This window comes from Sturnira hondurensis, unplaced genomic scaffold (genome assembly GCF_014824575.4).
Source record: "Sturnira hondurensis isolate 20B ecotype Veracruz unplaced genomic scaffold, ASM1482457v3 Scaffold0012012, whole genome shotgun sequence".
Lineage (NCBI taxonomy): Eukaryota > Metazoa > Chordata > Mammalia > Chiroptera > Phyllostomidae > Sturnira > Sturnira hondurensis.
Genome location: NW_028084643.1, coordinates 5,241,923 through 5,262,692, shown reverse-complemented (window position 1 = coordinate 5,262,692; position 20,770 = coordinate 5,241,923). Strand labels below are relative to the sequence as shown.

Genomic DNA, 20,770 nt, shown 5'->3' with positions numbered 1-20,770 from the left:
AAGGTTCTTTTATTTTAATAAACAAGTATTGTTTCAGGGGGACTTTAAAGGTTATTTTCAAATTTGGGAAATTTTTATCATTTCCTTTGTTTTAAGATATGTCAGATGTATTCTCTGTAGTATTGCAGCAGGTCTGTGCCTAAAACACAGTAATTTTTAAAAGTACCATTTCATATAATTATTTTAATAAATACATGATTCCTTTGTCATCATATATATAATCAAGTATCTGCCTGAGTGAAATATTCTGTGGTACTTAGATGCTGATGAGAAATAAATAGTTCTACTGCAACTTTATACATCTTATGGGTGCAAGAATATTCCAACAATTAAACCTTTTGAGCTTTGTACTTTTTTTTTAAAGTAGTCTTCTTTTTTTAAAAATATTTTATTTATCTATCTTTAGAGGGAAGGGAAGGAGAGAAGGAGAGAAACATCAATGTATGGTTGCCCTTTGTGCATCCCCTGCTGGGAGTTGGCCTGCAGGGAACTGGCCTGCAACCCAGGCATGTGCCCTGACTGGGAATCGAACCGAGATCGTGTGGTTCACAGGCCCGTGCTCAATCCACTGAGCTACACCAGCCAGGGCTGAGCTTTGTACTTTTCATACCTCCATTAGTTGCATGCATCTATTGTTAAGTGTCATGGGACACATTTACATACCAACATGTTCTATGTATGGTCCTAAGTCTTTGTGACATCATGATGGTGATTCAGCACAGTGGCCCTTAGTAATATCTCAATTCCTAACAAAATATTCATTTATGAAAAGGGCTTTATCTACCAAATACAAATTTTATATTTCTCCAACTCCACTTCTGCTACTCAGGTAGCAAAATTGCCCATGGCTGGTCTAATGCTTTCTGAATCAAGGGAAGGCAAAATAGAAGTAAAATAGAAGTTAATTATGTACATAAAATATTTAGAAAATCTCTTTAATATACAACAAATTGTGCAACAAATACCTGTTGTTTGAAGAGATTATCAATCTTAAGTGGTTGTGATTTACATATTTTAATTGTTTAAATTTAACATTATTGTAGAGCAATGTGAAGCAATTGCTAGTGTGTTACTGAAGCCAGAAAAGCCATTGTTCACGCTGTCTGTCACCTACTAGACCCAATAAGCAGAGACAGGAGTGAGTCTTTATGGGCATTTTATTCAGATGGCTGGTGATCTGAGAGGACGGTAGGCATGTACCCTAAAAGACCACCTTACATTTCTTTTCAACCAGCCTTTTTTATAAGGGGGGAAAAGTGTAGGTAAGGGATTTGGAATTCAAGACAGAGGTTTATCAGATAAAAGCTGTAGTCTGGCAATTTCCCTAACATCCTTTTATCTGTTGATTAGTTATTTTCTATTTGGGTCCTGTGTCCTGGGTCCTGGGTGATTTTCTTCATGTCCTAGGTGGAGGGCTGACTCTACCTGATATGCAAGGGCTCAGATACCATTGTGAATGGTTTCAGTCTTCTTGGGGCACAAGGTGGAAAATTCAGGATGGGCCATACATTCAATTTCTGAAACAATAACTTTTTACATGCATTAATTAATAGGCTCATTAACTATTACCTTGAACTAAAATTTTCCAACTCTGGAGCTCCCCATCATTATCTTTAGAAGAGGCTGTGTAAACAAAGGACCCTGAAGCTTAAGGTTCATTTGTACATGTAAAATCTGTCTTTGGTTTTTTGTATGTTTAATGTGTCCAATAAAGAGTTCATTCAACTATGTATATTTTTCATAGTATTCTCACAAAAACTTACATAATATAAGAAAAAGTACCACCTATAATTTTAATATTGCAAATATTGAAATTCCAATGCTAATTAAAAAAAGGGTTCTAGATAAAATCTCAAGATTCTTCTTGGTTAATTTTTTTTAAACAGGGACTAGCACTTTATTAAAGTACCACGTTATGTATTTTAATTACTAACCTCAAATTAACAGCTGATTAAAACATACACAAATCCTTGTAAAATTAAATATTTTCTACTTTTCCTAAAAGATTTTTGACAAAGTTGTCATAAAAATTCAATGAGATGATATAAAGAAAGTGTTCTAATAAAACATTAAAGTTTTATCAAATTTTGATTATCTTATCATAAATATCTTAATAATGAAAACATCTCTTGAAAAGAATGTCCTCCCAGTTTTAAAGGTGTACTCTGTTAGATAATGATTTTGCATGTAATTCCCGAGGTTCTATAATATTATTTTTATCAACTTCCTGAAATTCTGTATGTTAGACAAAATTTGCCTTTTGACTTCCTAATTGATTTGTATTTTATTTCCATTATTTTTATATTTACTGTGTTGAAAAATTATACTGGCCAACCAAGCAGCAATGGACATTAGTGTAAAGTAGGAATGGCTGATTTGATGAAAAATGTATTGGGTTTGCCAAATAGTTCATTTATTTTTTTACATATGATGGCTCAAGTAGCTCTTAGTTGTCTCTGACTTCATTCAAAACAAACTTGTTAAATTTTATTGTTGACAGCTGTTACTTCAGTGTGCATTAAAAAACTTATCAAAATTGGTGAATTTTGTGTAGCCATTTAATATTGAAGATGGAAGAAAATATGCAACATAGTTGGCATATTATGCTTTATTATTTCAAGAAAGATAAAAACACAACTTAAACATAGAAAATGATTTGTACAGTGTATGGAGAAGGTTCTGTGACTGATTAATTGTGTCAAAGAGGTTTGCAAGGTTCTGTGCTGGAGATTTCTCATTGGACCATGCTTCACAGTCACATAAATCAGTTGAAGTTGATAGCCATCATACTGAGATGTTGAGAACAATCAACATTACACCATGTGGGAGATAGACGACATACTCAAAATATCCAAATCAATAAAATTATTGGTGCACCCTGGCTGGTGTAGCTCAGTAGATTGAGCGCAGGCCTACAAATCACATGATTGTGGTTCGATTCCCAGTCAGGGCACATGCCTGGGTTGCAGGCCAGTTCCCAGCAGGGAACTCACGAGAGGCAACCATACATTGATGTTTCTCTCATTCTCTCCTTCCCTTTCCCTCTAAAGATAAATAAATAAAATCTTTAAAAAATAAAGTCATTGGTGCAAATGAAAAAATGTGTCTTTTATTTTATGGAAAAAACACACAAACTTTTTGACCAACCCAGTATTACTCACCTTGGGCAGTCTGTAACCACAGAGTGGTGTGCACAATAGAAATTTATTTTGTCACAGTTCTGGAGGCTGCAAGTCCAAAGTCAAAGTCCTAGCAATGTTGATTTCTGGTGAGACCACTCTTCCTGGCGTACAGAGTGCTGCCTTCTCATTGTGTCCTCACGGGGCCTTTTCTCTGTGTATGTATGGAGAGACGGGTCTTTGGTGTTTGTTCCTCTTCATATAGGGACAGCAGCCCCAAAGGATTAGGGCTCTACCTCTATAAACTCATTTAACCTTAATTACTTCTTAAAGACCCTATCTCAAAATATAGTCATATTGTATAATTGTATATACTATTATATTATATAATCATATAAATCATATAAATATAAATATAAATATATTATATTATATAATCATATGTGCCCTGACTGGATGTCAAACCATAACCCTTTGGTTTGCAGACCCACACTCAATCCACTGAGTTACACAAGCCAGGGCATAACTATTGTAATTTTAAATTTCTTATCTGTTCATTTGAGTTCTTGTATTTTATCTGAATCTTGTTATGATTCTGCTTTTCTCTTTAGACTTTTATTTCCTTGACATCTAACATGTTTTGTAATTTATTGTTGGAACTGAGTTAAGGTAAATATGCCTTTACTGTGAGGTTTTATGCAATCTGTCTTAGCGTTGAATTGTGCTTAATGTTTGCTGTAGCTGTAAATGCCCGAAGCTTTATATACAACTCTTCTTATTTTTGCCTCCCCTGTAGTCTTTGGGCTTCTTTATCAACTGCTCCTCAGGTAGACCCTGTGTCTTGTAGGTTTTCCAGCCACCGTTATTACACTGCAGCCCTGTCCATGTAGTGGTAAGATGTAGAGCAGGGGTCACCAACCTCCAGGCTGTACCCTTTAGGCCTTTAGGAACTGGGCTGTACAGTAGGAGGTGAGTTTGAATGTAATGCACTTGAATCATCCCCAAATATCACCCCCCATTCCCATCCCTACAAAAACTGTCTTCTACAAAACTGGTCCATGGTGACAAAAGGTTGGGACCTCTGGTGTAAAGAAAAAGAAGCATTCTAAACTCTTATTTTTTAATTCTTTTTTTATTTTTTTAAATTTAATTATTGTTCAAGTACAGTTCTCTGTCTTTTACTCCCATTCCAACCCACCTTCCCAGTGCTCCCCCCTCCCTCCCATTTCCACCCCCCTTAGTTGTTGACCATGTGTCCTTTATACTTGTTCTTGTGAATCCTTTCCCTTTTTTCCCCTGAAATTCCCTCCTCTCTCCCCTCTGATCACTGTCCCCCTGTTCTCTATTTCAGTGTCTTTGTTTTTATTTTGCTTGCTTGTTTGTTTTGTTGTTTAGCTTCCCATTAAAGGTGAGATCATATGGTATTTGTCTTTCAACACCTGGCTTATTTCACTCAGCATAATGCTTTCCAGTTCCATCCATGCTGTTGCAAAGGGTAAAATCTTATTTTTTAATCTCAGTGTGTTTTTTTTTAAGTGGGCTAATTTGTGTACCTCAGCTGTGGCCTTCACAAGTGCCTTTTAGCTCTCCACCCTTTAGGTTTAATGGGATGGCTGGAGGAGGCTAGAGGTGGAGAAACACCTTTCTTACAGGTGGGAAAACACCTCAGTAAAATCAGTTCCCCTGGAGAGTAGGCTTTTGTTGTGGAGAACAATCTGGATATGTTTCAATGATTACTTTTCCCTGGCTCTGTCAGTATCATTAGGAAATATTTCCTGGCTCTCACTTTGAGAACCTAGTGGAGCCCCTGGAAATAAAAGCCTTAAAAATGAGGGAGCCTCCATAAAGTGCCCAAAGTTTCTTGCTCTCAGTCAGTACGTACTAACCTCCAGCAACTCTCCAGAGGTTTCCAGTCTGGTGAACAGATCTTGGATTTACCTCTCTCTCTAGATCTGGGGGCACAGTTTGCCCTGTGGTGACCTCAATCCTCTGATGTGTCAGAGGAAAGTCATTGATTTTAAGTGACATTTCCCTTTGCATCTCTTCCTTAGTGTTAAGAATAGTGGTGATGACTTCCAAGCTCTTTATATGTTGGAGCTGAAACCAGAAGTTATATCAAAATGTTGCTTCTCAAAAACTTAGACTAAATTATATATGACACTGGATTAGTTTTTCATAAAAATGAATATCACTTGCAAGCTTACTATGCAGCAGACATTTGCTAAGCATATATATGCCCTATTTGATAGAAAAAAAACATGCACAGTGTTTGAAAATATATAGTTTGGAACTAGGCTGCCTGGAATTATCCCAAACCTTATTACATAACATGAGACTTTGGAAAATTTAACTTTTCTGTACCTCCGTTATATTATCTGTTCATGAGGATAATAATAAAACCTATCTCACACAGTTGCTATGATGATTTAATAAGTTAACACATGAAGAGTGATTGGCATGCAGTGAGTATTATATGTTTGCTATTATGTCCTTTAATCCTCTGATAATTGCCTAGAATAAATCTACTTTTTTTACAGAGAATAAAACAAAGTCACAGATCGTTCAAACAACTTAATAAGTGCTATTAAATGACCAGTCCACATTCCTAAATCATACCTATGACTTGAATATAAAAGAAAAGTACCTATACTAATTCTTATAATTGGCCACAAAAATTATAATTCAGTAAAATGCATCTAGCCTACAGTAATGGAGAATGCTATTAGAAATTAATTTTTATGTGTGTGTTATCCAGATATTGTAAACAATTATATGTATCTCACAGCTTAGGCTTACTCTGCACAGTTTGGTTTGGTAAACAGACTTTTATGTTTTAGTAAATATCAAAGAGTTCTGCAGAGTCCCAATAATTTTTACTGTTTAAATATTCAGTTTTCACAGGATGGCTCACCAGATATTGAAATTGTTAGAATGTACCGGCACTTGGGGAACCTAGGGCGCTGTCTGTGCTGAAACAAAGAGGCCTGATCATGAGGTTCCCTGTTATCAGAGGCAACTGAGACATAGTCGTCAGCAACCTGCTGAAAACCAGTTGAACCCCCATTGGACCTCCCCCTCTCCCTTGAGCATTCCCCAGAAACAAGGCCCATAAATCTCCTGGACATTCTGTTGCCAAATCAGCCATCCCTAACCAGAAGACATTGTTTTTTCCCAAACACCTATACCCTGGACATCTGGAACGGACCAGCAGAGTGACTTGCCACCCTTGGGGGCTGCTCTACACCCTTAAAAACCCTCTACTCCTTCCTTTGGGGCTTCAGTCTGCTCTGGCTCAACCCACCTGATCACAGTGTCTGCCCTCTAATAAAAGCCCTCAAATGGACTTCTCTGGCTCCAAGTCTTTTCTTAGCTACCTCAATTACCCAGCAGAAATGATGTTTTAAAATAGCAAGGTCAGCCCTGGCTGGTGTAACTCAGTGGGTTGAGCACGGGCCTGTGAAGCAAAGGGTCACTGGTTCGATTCCCAGTCAGGGCACATGCCTGGATTGCAGGCCAGGTCCCCAGTGGGGGACACATGAGAGGCAACCACACATTGATGTTTCTCTCCAACTCTTTCCCCTTCCCGGCCCCTCTCTCTAAAAATACAAATGAATAAATAAAACAAAATAGCAAGATCTTGCAGGGCTCATAAAAGCCAAAGCATTCTCAAGTCCCTCCATGTTCTCCCACCCAGTTCTCCAGGGAACTGAAGTATTTGTTGTTCTTATCTGCCGTTTCTTCTTTATTGCAATTTTTCTTCCCATTCTTTCATCCTTGTATTTGTCTCAGATCACCACCTGTGCTTCAAATCAGTTACATGTCTCTTTGAAAACCTCTGCTGGTATCATCAGTGGGAGTACTACATGACCGATAATACGATGAAAACTGTATGAATAATCAAAGCTTACACCATGAGAGTGTTTCATCTGCCATTGTCATGACCGGCATAAGAGATCTCTTTGCCAAATGTTTTGCTTGCTGAGAGATTTTGGAGGTTTATCTGCTTTTCCCAATAGAGCAGAAACTCAAGAGCATGATTTTAATTCTCAGGCAAACCACAAAACCCACTGTAAGAGAAAACAAAACTGGCATAGTCTTCTGCAAGGGATTCCCACCGGGTGAATCTTTAAAAATCCCACAGATTCAGAATTACCTGAATTGATGTGGCCCTCTTTCAGGGGACTCACCACTTTCCTCCGTCTCTTACCTATTGTATTAACTTCAGATATACTACGCCCCAGTAGAATTTCATGAAATTTTGGTAAAATCCCAACATATGAATGTCTTTTTCTTTCCCCCAGCAGATATTCAAACCCGCTTCCTGGGCACTTACTTCATCAGAATTTGACCCCAACCTATTAGTACTTCAGTGTCTGCTTCACGATAGCTTGAAGGAGACACAGCATTCTAAACACTTTTATTTTTATGTTCTTTTTCCTTTTGGGAAACAATACTACTGTGTTAAAAAACTAATTTAAATAAAAATGAGGCATTGTAGTATGAAAATTCTTAGGGACGCACACACGTGCGAGTATGCGCACTCTGGGTGCATTGAGGGAAAAGTTTTGGCTGAGCAGAGGGATGAAGTTTTTTATTTTGTTGATGCATTGAGGTAGGCATCATTCTAATCAATTTAAATCAAGGATTAAAGCTAATGTGTGCAACCGGACAGCACATTTTTCCTATGTACACATCTGATTTTATTAATTCACAGAGAGCAGCTTGCAACTCCCCCAGTCAGTAAAAAGTCTTAAATCCTTATTTAGTCATAGGAAAAGCATGTGAAAAAAATGTTTTCTATGGACAAAAGCAGGTGGGCACTGTGGGTGAAGTTGATTGACGTCTCATCAAAAGAAAGGATAATAGGATTTTTCTGAACTTGAACCCAGCCAGTCGTAAGGAAATGGGAAGTCCGGGGACAGAACTAGATTCAGCATTATGATTTAAGTGTCAAATAATTTTTTGTTACCAAAGAAAGAGACTATAGATATTTCTAGAACCCATCCTGATCTAGTTCCCCTGAGAAAGAGAGAGAGAGAGAGATAGAGAGAGAGTGTGTGTGTGTGTGAATTAAAAGAGCAGTTATCAGTGAGAATTTTTAGTACTTTCAACAGGCATCTCTCTCTCTCTTTTTTGAATTATAAGAGACTATTTAGAAAGTTACGGAGGTAGTAAAAGTGGGCCAGCCAGGTTGTGTATATGTAGGTTCAGGAAGCAAGTTACAGAGGCAGAAGAAGGACTCCTGGAGTTTAGGAAAGTGAACTGAAAAAGAAGATTTGAGTGGGTGTGCTCTGGAGGGGGAGAGAGAGAGAGACCCTGGGTCCTTAGTCTTGAGGATTTCAAAGTCTAGGAGTTTAGAGAAGGTCTTATCTCAAAAGAATATTCACCAGCTTTATGCTGATGCACAAAAAAGAGATTTATTCCCTTGAGTTCATCCCTCCTTGTCACAAATGGCACTAATTATAATTTGACAGGTATTAAAATTAATATTAATAATAGCTACAGATCATCCTTAGTATTAATGGTATTTATTTTGAGTTATTCATTTGTTGTTGCTGAATTTGTTGGACATTTGAACATACCCTTAAGGGCTTTTTTTCAAAATATGTGGAGATTGATATATCAGAAATATCAGTGGAGTATGTGAGTCAGCCAAGAGCAAAGCCTGGAGCCATTAGAAATTGAGATTTTAATAAAGAGATAAATTCAGTTTTATTCCTGGGGTTATGAAGCCAATTCAGGCCATTATCACCCTGGTAACATTTCAGATAATCATTAAAAATGCCATGACAAGCAAAAATGAGTTAAGCATTATAGATGTCACATTTGTGTGTATGTTAGCTGACTTCTCACAACATAGAAAATCCATTGGGTGCTTTTTAATATATAAGTTCACTGACACCACTGTCATACACTCAGTGACAACTGGACAATACATTCTTTCTCTTTGGTACCTGAAAGTAATTCTTTCATCTACCAGAGATGGTAACTCACAGAAAGGCATATCCATCATCTGCTACTATGGACCATGTTGTCAAAGTACCAGTTTTCAAATGAACCAGACTTGAATTTAAATCCATGTACTAACTCAGTTTCTCCTTCATTATATCACTAGTCATGTTGCTTAACTTGTTTCTTTATCTGTGAAGTGGGATAAATTCTTCTAGAATGCAAGACGCCATGACAATTGAAGAGTGAGTTCACCAAATCATAGTGCAGTGAATGAAATTTGCTGCTATTTAACCTATTTGCGGTTCCCATCTTACAGACATCCTTTCCAAAGTGTGTGGAGTCCCTAGTGATGCTCTGAGTCTTATTAAAAATAAGTTGTCTTGGTTCCATATTATTCCCTTCTTGTAGATTTTTGGAATTTTACACATTAAAATGAGGCACAAGGAAGGTTTTTTTGGCTTGTTTATTTAGGAACAGAGACAAATTTTTTGACTCTGGTATCCTACTGTTGTTCTTTAGAACTATTGTTAGCGTGAATCCTGCACAAACTTTTGGAAATCTATAGGTTATTTAAATCCTGCTTATTTCCCTGAAATACCATTTCGAAATGCTATTCAATCACAGGTCTGACTGCCAAACCATTTGATGTTTATAGACACATGATACAAATTCAACAAAAAGCCATAAATTTATACAAGTAGCTAGGGTTAAAAAATAGACTCAGTTATGATATTTCATATCTAATAAGGAGATAAAGTATATCAATGAGTAATTTTTCATAATGTTTATAATTATGAAAAAGTATATGCACAGAATTATGATTAATACATTTTTAGATGTTTGGTAGTATTATTTTATAACTAAAACTTTAATTTTTACTTTTATTAAGATTGATTTCTTAGATGTAGAAACTGTAAGGATACATACTTTTTGCAAACGATAATAATCTTTATTTAACTACTACTTATTAAAATGGAATATAAGATAATCTACTAGTTATTGGTTGATGATATAAAAATGAAAAGTTAGACACTAAAAAGATGAAAATGAACATAAAGTGGCTACATTTGGACTTGAACTAAAGAATTATAAATTTCAAACATGGAAAATCATATAATGGAATCCTGGAATGCGAACATAGTTAGAAATAGGTTTAACTATATATATTTAAAAAGCAATGTAGGCTTAAATGAGGTAATAGTTTATTTTTGTTACACCTAAACAGCGACAGTCAAGGACTGCTGTGGCAGCCCCCAGCAGCAGCAGGGGCCCGGGCTTCTCTCCTCTATTCCTTGCTTATGCACTGAACATGGCTGTATTTCTCAAAGTTATTGTCTAAAAGGAGTTGCCACATCAAGGTCCACAAGCCAAACCTGCTGTCTGCCAGATTTTGTGTATAAAGTTGTATACAAAGTTTTGGAGCAGAACCATGCCCGTGCACTGCGTATTGTTGTTGAAGTCTGCTTTTAGGCTACCACAGCAGCACTGCCCAGTTATGAAAGAGACTGTAGGCCTGAAAACCAAATGAGTGTGCTCTTGGCTTTTTCTAAAACCTTTGGAAATGAGATATTTTACTCTATTTTCTATGTCTTTGACAGTTGGCGTATATTTCAATTTGAATTTCCCACTTCAAGGCTCCCTGGCCACCTGTGGCAAGAGGCTGGCGTATGGAATAGGAATGGTCCAAGATGTTAGAGAAGTGCCACCCACCTTCTTTGCTTCCTTTATAGCAAGAAGGAAGCTACGGAGTTTTGATAGGAACAGATAGAATAAATATAAAACGAAAAACACGATTCTACATAAAAGCACAATTATATCAATATTTATCCTAAAGCACATACTTTATAGATCTTGGCAGATGTTACACAACTGGATAGAAAGCAAAACTAAAACTGTATACTGCCACAAAGAAAACAACTTTAAATTTAACACACAAATAAGTGAACCGTAAAAGGAAGAAAAGCATATACTGTGTTAACAGTAACCATAGAAAGCTGATGATGCAGACACGGGTGCCAGTGTCCATGGTGTTGTGGATGAGATGAGACAGATTCACATGGACTACAACAATCTGTGGAGAAAAAGGGATGACTCGGCAGCTCTCTCAGTGAGAGTGCCAGCCCCCTCCCTTGCCTGGACAAGCTTTTATTGCTTTTCTGGGCCCATTATGTTAAGGATGGTTCTCATTTACTATGCTTACATTTGCTTTAGGTGGTTACCTTTTACAGAAAACAAAGGAGAGGATATTGCTAATTACACCAAAAAAGAAGGATATTTGCAAATGCAAAGGGAAAAGTGGTTGAACTGGTTACAGTTGTCCTTGGGATGTTTAGTATAGATTTTAGGAAGTTACTTTAAAGATATGCAGTAAATATTCTCTGCCTCAATTTAGGGTCAGGGAGTTTTAGCAAAAAGCAAGCCTCATAGCAGCTTAGGTACAATGCAGTCCTGATTCCCCACAGGAGAACCTATCCCTGGGTGTGGGTCCTGTGTGCAGTCTTCACTTTCCTCTGGCCTTTCTGACTGAGGGCTGGGCTACATTTCCCATGCCATGCAGAACAATCCCCTATAAGCTGAGGTGATTATATTAATGTTAGTCAAAACAGATTGTTGTATTTGAATCGCGAGAAACCAAATGTCCAGGCACTCAGAGCTCGTGATGTTATTTATTGGCCAAAAGCTTTACCTGCGCAGGGGCGAACTTCCCCAACTGTGACCGGAGTCACGTAGCTCCTCAGAGCTGCAATATGGAAGTCGCGCCTGGCTTACAGACTACAGGGGTTTTATAGAGTGCAGCAAGCAAGCAGTATCCAGAAGCAGATGTGGCTGTTAGCGATTGGTGCAATTGAACACAGCTTTTTCTTTTGATTGGTGGGGTTCCTCGTTGGCGGGCAGATTCTGGCGGTCTGCCTTGCTCCACATATTTACCTTATTTGGCTATTCACTTGGCTAACCACTCATCCCATCTTCCTGGAACATTCTGGGGGCGGGGAGTACAGCCTTAAGCAATAACATCCTGCTTTACACCTTGTTGCATTTTCCATTTTGTCGTAACCTTACATTCCCCCCTTCTCAAGGTTATTAGTCAAACCATTGACTGTTCTTCTTGGGGTAGTATTGTATAAGGTTGGGACAGGACCATAAGTTTGACCCCGTCTATCTTATCTTTGATAAATGCAAGGAGTCTTTTGAGAATGACTGGCCCTAGGGTCAGGGTCAGCAGGAGGAGTAAGAGAGGACCTACCAAGGCCAACACTAAGGTGGTAAGCCAAGGTGAAGTTCTAAACAGTGAAGCAAACCAATTGGGGCTGTCTGGTTCACTTTCTCCAAGTCTTTTGGTGAGTGTTTTTATGCTTTCCCTTATGACGCCAGAGTGGTTTGCATAAAAACAGCATTCTTCCCCTAGGGCGGCGCATAAACCCCCTTGTTTGAGGAATAATAAATCTAGGCCTCGTCTATTTTGCAAAGCTTCTTCTGCCAAGGAATCAACTTGTCTTTCTAAGTACACTACTTGGTCTTGGAGTAAGGATATGTCCCTAGAAAAAGTCTGAGATAGGAGTTTTCCTTGGGTGCAAATGAACCATACTCCTTCAGGTGCTTGGGGAAACCTAGGTTCTTTGGTTTTGTTAATATTTACAGGCACTTGGTCAAGGCAGTAACTGCTGTAGTCTGAAGAAGTTAGGTTATAGCCCTCCAGGAGGTAACAGGTTCCGTTCCCGTGAAACTCGGCAAGGGTGAGTGACCCGTCTGCCTCGCAATTTTCCATGGTTGACACGGGGACGGAATCCAAAATTAGTCCTGAGGTATTGGCTCCTATTCCTACGTAAAATGGGGGTCTTGGGCTTAAGCATAACCAACATGACTCGGTAATCTCGGGTTGAGTATCATTGAAGAAAGGGAAAATCTTATCTAGCAAGTCTAAAGCTGATTCCCCTCGGTTGTGGGTCCCCTCTGGAGGATGGTGGGGAGTCAAAACTGAGATCCCTTCGGAATGTGGGGTAGTAGATAGGGAGCTATTTTCAAGGGAATTTCCTCCAGGCTGGATAACGGATGGAGGACCATGGGGAGGTCTGGCTGCCGGACCTACAGTGGGTTTATCGAGTGCAGCCTGACATCATCACAGAGTCTGTCACCAAAAAACTGGGAAAAATCAGTCCTCAGGGAGACAGGTGTTCTCCAAGTATAGTTGGTGGCAATCACAGTGCCATCAGCTGTTCTAATTATTACCCATTCTTGGAGCTCTTGCCTGGAGCACTGCATGACCCCTAGGAGGAGTAAGAGTCCTACTTTTTGGAGAACTTCAGCTGAAGTGGTCGTCCGGGGGTTTGCTGAACGCACCATGCTCCGTCGTCGTCCTTGGGTGGTAGGGCTGGTTTGATGTGGGCAAGGTGAATCCAGTAGGGTTTTTCAGCAACTCGGACGGCTGAGGGGGTGCTGAGCAGTACCTGAAAGGGTCCTATCCAGCGAGGTTCCAAGTTCCCTCGCCGGTGATTTAGGATCCACACCCACTGTCCAGGCTCTGGCGACTCTACCCCTTGTCCTTCTGAGTGAGACGTCTGTTGCAGCGCCCTCACCTCACGGCGGATGTTTTGTAGAGCCTGTAAGGGCTTGAGGAAATTGGAATTAGCCAGCTCTATTTCCTCTGTGGTGAGTTTGGGAACTAGGGGTATGGGTTGTCCAAACATAATTTCATATGGCGCCCATGTTTTAATGTATGGGGTGCACCTTACTCTGAAGAGGGCGAAAGGGAGTAGCTCAACCCAGTTTTCGCCGGTCTCCTCTTTTAATTTAATTAAAGTTTCTTTTAGGGTTCTATTCATCCTCTCTACCTGTCCTGAACTTTGGGGTCTATATATGCAATGGAGTTTCCAATTAATCCCTAGCCTGGTGGCAAGTTCTTGTGAAACCTTGGACACAAAAGCAGGTCCATTATCTGATCCTATGGCTAGGGGTATTCCATACCGCGGGATAATTTCCCTTAGCAATACTTTGCAAACTGTAGACGCAGTCTCACCTCTGGTGGGAAAGGCCTCTACCCACCCAGAGTAGGTGTCCACTAATACTAAGAGGTATCTATATCTGGATGTGCTTTTGGTCATCTCGGTAAAATCTACTTCCCATAGTTCTCCAGGGAATTTCCCTCTATATCTAATGAGTGGAGGCAATTTCTTGTTTTGGGCATTAACTTTAACACAGATTTGACACCTCGCAGTTATTGAGTGAACAATGTCTCTTAGGCTTGGTCCTGTATAATATTTTCTGACTAACTTTTCTAATTTATTCTGACCTAAATGGGTACTAGTGTGAATATCTTGTATTACTTTCCCTAACACACCCTGGGGTAGGAATATCCTGGAGTCTGGCAAGATGATCCACCCAGCCTGATCTTTTCTCCCCCCTAGTCCTTTCCCGAGTTGTTGTTCTTCTGTAGTATATTTAGGATGAGGAGGAAGGCTTGGGTGGGGAAGTAGGGGCAGCACACTCTCTTTCTGGGCGGCGGCTTCCCGTGCCGCCGCATCTGCGAGGTTGTTCCCTCTGATGACAGGCGTCTCGCCCTTTTGGTGCCCTCTGCAGTGAATTATGGCTACCTTGGCGGGGAGCCAGATGGCATCAAGGAGGGCTAAAATCTCTTCCTTGTTTTTAATGTCCTTACCTCCTGCAGTCAGGAGGCCTCTCTCCTTATATATGGCTCCATGGATATGTGCTGTAGCAAAGGCATACCGGCTGTCAGTGTATATATTTACAACCTTACCTTCTGCCATTTTCAAGGCCTGAGTTAGTCCAATCAGCTCAGCCCTCTGCGCTGAAGTCCCAGCGGGCAGCGCCTTCTTCCATAATACCTCTGTCTCTGTCGTCACCGCTGCTCCCGCGTAGCGCTGTCCATCCTCAACATAGCTGCTCCCGTCTGTGTAGAGGGTGAGATCTGGCTTTTCGTAAGCCTGATCCCTCATATCTGGGCGGGAGCCTGACACAGCGTCTAATACATGTGAGCAGTCATGCATCACGGTGGAATCTGGGACGGGCAGCAGGGTGGCTGGGTTCAAGGCTGTTGTTTTCAAAAATGTCACAGCTGGTGGATTCAGGAGTTGGGCTTGGTATTGGGTGAGCCTTGCATTTGACAGCCATCTGTCAGGTGGAGCTCTCAAAACTTGTTCTAAGTAATGTTCTCCAATTATTTGGATGTCCTAGCCTAGTGTTAGTTTACTGGCTTCTTTTACCAGGACGGAGGTCGCCGCCAGGGCTCTTAAACATGCTGGCCAGCCTGAGGCTACTGGATCAAGTTTCTTGGACAAGTAGGCTATGGGCCTTTTCCAGGGCCCTAATTCTTGGCTTAGTACGCCGAGGGCCCCCCCCCCCTTCTCAGCCACAAATAGTTGGAAGGGTTTAGTCATATCTGGTAGAGCTAGGGCTGGAGCTGTGGTTAGGGCTTCCTTTAATGCCTGGAAAGCCTGTCTTTCTTTCTCTGTCCATGTGAAGGAGTCCTCCTTTCCCCTAGTTAATTCATGGAGGGGTCGTGCCAACTCGGCGAAGCCCAATATCCAGAGCCTGCAGTATCCCACGGCTCCCAGAAATTCCCGTACTTGTCTTTTGGTTGTGGGCTCAGGAATTTGCATGACAGTCTGAATCCGCTGGCTAGATAGCATTCTCTGCCCACCTTGTAAATTATAGCCCAGATAACTTACAGTTTGTCTGGCGATTTGGGCCTTTTTGGCTGACACTCGGTACCCCATCCCCTCCAGTTCTCGCAGCAGATCCTTTGTAGCAGTCTTGCACTCCTCTGAACTCCTTGCCGCGAGGAGTAGGTCGTCCACATACTGCAGGAGCACTACAGAGGGGTGGGAGGTACGGAAAGGCTGTAAGTCTTTTCCCAAGGCCTCACTGAAAATAGTAGGAGAGTTTTTATAGCCTTGTGGCAGGCGCGTCCAAGTGAACTGCCCTATTAGTCCGTTTTCTGGATCATCCCACTCGAATGCGAAAATCTCCTGGCTCTTAGGCGCCAGCGGGATGCAAAAGAAGGCATCCTTTAAGTCTAGTACCGAGTAATAAATGTGGGTAGGGGGCAACGAGCTTAATAAGGTGTAGGGGTTGGGCACTATGGGATGTATTGTCTCTACTCGGGTGTTTACTTCCCGCAGGTCTTGCACTGGTCGATAGTCCTGGGTCCCAGGCTTCTGGACTGGGAGCAGTGGTGTGTTCCAAGCTGATCGGCACTCCCGCAGGATGCCAGCCTCTAGGAGACGTTTTAGGTGCCGGGCTATTCCCTGTCTCGCTCGTGCGGGCACAGGGTATTGCCGCACCCTTATCAGGCTGGCCGTGCTTTTCAGCTGGACTACCACTGGGGGCTGGTGTACCGCCAGTCCGGGCGGGTTGGACTCCGCCCAAACCCCGGGGATCTCGGAGAGCATGTCCTGCGGGATTTCTTCCCCCTCCTTACCTTCTAGGAGGGTAGCAAGCAAATACTCTTCTGATATGGGTACAGTCACCTCCAGCTGGACTTCAGTTTCTCCTTCCAGGGGACGATCCTGATTGAGCTGGTCATTTCCCCTGAAGGTGATAGTGGCCTGGAGCTTTTGTAACAAATCCCTCCCGAGCAGTGGATAGGGACATTCTGGAATGACTAAAAAAGAGTGCATTATGGTGCCCAAGCCCAAATTTGTTATTCTAGCAGTTGCCCACGGACAGGCTTCTTCTTTGCCTGTTGCTCCTACTATTTTGGTAGTAGCCTTTTGGACTCGCCCTTGTGGTTGCTTTAAGACAGAGAAAGTGGCTCCCGTGTCGACTAGGAAATTTATTGGTTTTCCCTCGACATTTAGTGTGACCATGGGCTCTTGGGAGCCTACTGGGATGGAGCCCCGGCCTCGTCAGTCCAAGGTTTGGAGCAATACGGCGGGTCCCGCCTCCTGCTCCATTTTCTTTGCTTGCAATTTCGGGCATTCTCGCTTCCAGTGTCCCTTTTCTTTGCAAAACGCACATTGGTTCTTGTCTAGCGGTTGCCTCTGATTCTTATGTGTTCTTTCCCCTCTTTGCCCCTTGTGGGGAGGTTTTTGAGCAGCGATCAAAATCTTGGCGACCTCTTTTGCCCTCCCTATCTCGGGGTCGTCTCTGTTCACATATACCTTTTGGGCTATCTCTACCAGTTTGCTGATATTTTCTCCCTCAAAGCCTTCTATTTTCTGTAGTTTCTTCCTAATATCTGGAGCTGCCTGAGTCACAAAGGCGATATTTAGTAGTCGCCTATTCTCTGGGGCCCTGGGATCTAAAGGGGTGTAGACCCTATAGGCTTCCATGAGCCTTTCTAAGAATGCTGCAGGGGACTCTTCCCTACCCTGAATTATTTCACTCGCCTTACTGAAGTTCGTCGGCTTCCTGGCTGCAGCCTTCAACCCCCTTAGTAGAGCCCGGCGGTACTGGAGGAGCGCCTCCCTTCCCCCACTGGAGTTTGGATCCCAATTGGGGGATTGCTCAGGCAGTATATCTTGAACCTCCCTTCTTCCCGCTGCAGTTTCCCCTTCCTCCCCCATGACTGCCTTCGCAGCCTCCCTCATAATCCTGTCCCGCTCTTCTGAGGTAAAGAGGGTCTGTAGTATCTGCTGACAGTCATCCCAAGTGGGCTGGTGGGTTCTGAAAATGGTTTCTAGTATGGATATCAGACCCTGTGGTTTTTCCGAGAACGGAGGGTTCTGATGCTTCCAGTTATATAGGTCACTGGTGGAGAAGGGGACATAGATTAGCTGCGGCGGCGCCCGCACAGGTGCATCCGGGTGTGGTGGTACCTCTCTGAGGGGCAAAATGGCGGCGCCACCCTGAGGTTGCATCTCTACCCCCCCCCCGTACCTACTCCCTCCTCTGGTGTGGGGGGGACTCTGCACCTCCCCCCTCTCTGTGGTATCTGGTCTCGGGAGGGGGTAGGGTGGAGGGGCAGTAGGCGAGACTAGGAGATCTTCTGAGTCCCCTTGTGATACTGGGTATAACCTAGGCTTCTCCTTCCCGTCTGTTGACTGCGGTAGGCGCCCAAGTCCCCCCTCGGGGCGGTTAATCCCGCCCCATGGCGCTGCTACACACACCGCCCGCCGCCTCCTCCGCCCATCAGTTTGGCACCGGCGGATGTATCCAGGACCGTCAGTGGCGATGTCTACCCAGACATCTATGTACACCATTTGGTCTGGGTGGGGGATCCGGTAGACCACTCCTCGGTCGGCGAAGAGGAGTGGTAGGTCAAAGGTTCCTTCTGACGGCCATCCCACACCGAAGGTTGGCCAGTCCAGCTTACTGAAAGTCCGGAGGATTTCAGGATCCGGCGGTGGTCCGCCATAACCCTGGGCTCGTCTCTGAAAGTCAGAAAAATTATTTAGCAGACACTGGAGGGCAGTGTCCGGAGTGGAGCCTCCCTGTCCCATACTGGTCCTCTGGACAACCTTGGGGACTTCAGAAATAAAAATAAGGAGGGCAGCAATTAAGGTTAGCAGGAAACACACGGACAAACAAACTCTCTGATCACACACAGGCGAACCGCGGTTCTCAGGCATACGTTTCGCAGCGCAGCGCAGCGCAGCGCGAAAAGGGAAACCAACTGCTACTCTGTCGAGGGAGCCTAGCTCCGATTCCCGAGAGCGTCCTCTCTTTGGGAATCCCCCGGGTGGACTACTGGCGACGTCTCGCCTACCGCCTCGGGGCTCCAAAGGTCTAGACCACCGAAACCAAATGAGGATCCTCCCAAAAACTTACCCAGGCCCGGCGGCTCTCTTTCGGTTCCTAGACAAAACCTCCCCGGTGGGAAGTTAATATCTCGCTGGAGCCTCCAAATGTTGTATTCGAATCGCAAGAAACCAAATGTCCAGGCACTCAGAGCTCGTGATGTTATTTATTGGCCAAAAGCTTTACCTGCGCAGGGGCGAACTTCCCCAACTGTGACTGGAGTCACGTAGCTCCTCAGAGCTGCAATATGGAAGTCGCGCCTGGCTTACAGACTACAGGGGTTTTATAGAGCGCAGCAAGCTAGCAGTATCCAGAAGCAGATGTGGCTGTTAGCAATTGGTGCAACTGAACACAGCTTTTTCTTTTGATTGGTGGGGTTCCTCGTTGGCGGGCAGATTCTGGCGGTCTGCCTTGCTCCACATATTTACCTTATTTGGCTATTCACTTGGCTAGCCACTCATCCCATCTTCCTGGTACATTCTGGGGGCGGGGAGTACAGCCTTAAGCAATAACATCCTGCTTTACACCTTGTTGCATTTTCCATTTTGTCGTAACCTTACAAGATTTTATAGCAAAAATATTAGCAAGTTTAAGAAGTTTATTTAATAGAGATGGATTAATCAGTTTAGCATGGGAACATAATATTCATAAACGTTTTGTCATCTTAATACAGTCATGACCCCATTGACGCTTATAGAATTCTCCACTAATAACAACAGAAAGCAAATAGTTTTCAAATGTAGAAAAGAAAATTTACCAAGATGGACCATTTTCTACAATAAATCAAATCTAAATGACGCTCCAAAAAAATCAAGTCATAGAAATCTTGTTCTAAGACCACAAATATAATAATTAGAAATAAATAAATAATATTTTTAAAATTCTCAAATATTTAGAAACTAAATAATATAGCTTTAAATCAATAGTTTAAACATATAATCAAAATGGCATATTAGAAAAAATTTTAACTTAATGAAAACAAATACACGACACACCAAAATTTGTAAGATGTGGGTAAAGCAATTCTTTGAGTAAAATTTATAGGATTGAATGCCTTTATTACAGAAGAGAAGGCTCTTGTATAATGACTCTCCACTTTAAAATACCAGGTTAAAAATAGATGAAATTAAAAAGAAAAACATAAACTAAGCAGTAAAAAGTAAATAACAAAATTCAGTATAAAAATTAATAAAATAAAAACCAGAAAAGTAATAAGTAGATGAAGGAAACTGAAAGCATGTCCTTCCAGATTGAAATATAGATTGATAAGCTTATAACCAAACTAACTAGGAAAAATAATAAAGAAGACACATGCTACTAATATAAGAAATGAGAGGTAACACTGCAAACTCTACTGATATTCAAAATATGTTATGGAATATTATCATTAACTTTATGCCAACAAATTTGACATAAAATGGACAAATTTCTCAAAAATGATAAGCCCAAAGCCAACTCAGAAGGAGATTAGCTGAATAAGCTTGTCTGTATTAAATAAATCAGGTTTGTAGTTGAAAAGATGGCATAAATAGCTTCACTGTTACTATCTATGTGATTTTAAGTAAGAATATCAATTTTATGTTAACTCTTTCAAAAAAATTGAAGAAAGAGAAATACTTCCCAACTTCTTTTATGAAGTCAGTATTGCTCTTATATTAGCTCATGACTAAATTTTTAACAATCCTGTAAGACGTATTTGAGGTAGGTAGGTAGGTGTGTGTGTATATATATATACACATACACATATATACACACACACCTATATATATACACACACATACATACGTAGGTAAACACTGATAAATGTACATACTCTGACAAATATACATTGATAAATAAACACTAATAAACATACATAAACATTAATCTATAACTTGAACATATGCAAAACTCAATCAATACTATATTGACTATTAACATAGACTATTGACTATATTGACTATTGACTATTAACAATACTATTAACATAGACCTAAATGCAAAACCTAAAACTGTGAAACTTA

The 20,770-nt window shown here is 41.5% G+C and overlaps 1 protein-coding gene across 1 annotated transcript; it reads right to left on the bottom strand.

Moving 5' to 3' along the window:
- Nucleotides 1-13,210: 13,210 nt before the first annotated feature.
- Nucleotides 13,211-16,550, bottom strand: LOC118996984 (uncharacterized protein K02A2.6-like). Its single transcript, XM_037060635.1, is given in 1 exon segment — nucleotides 13,211-16,550. A coding segment is annotated over 1 exon segment (3,123 nt). The 5' UTR covers nucleotides 16,478-16,550; the 3' UTR covers nucleotides 13,211-13,354.
- Nucleotides 16,551-20,770: the final 4,220 nt, after the last annotated feature.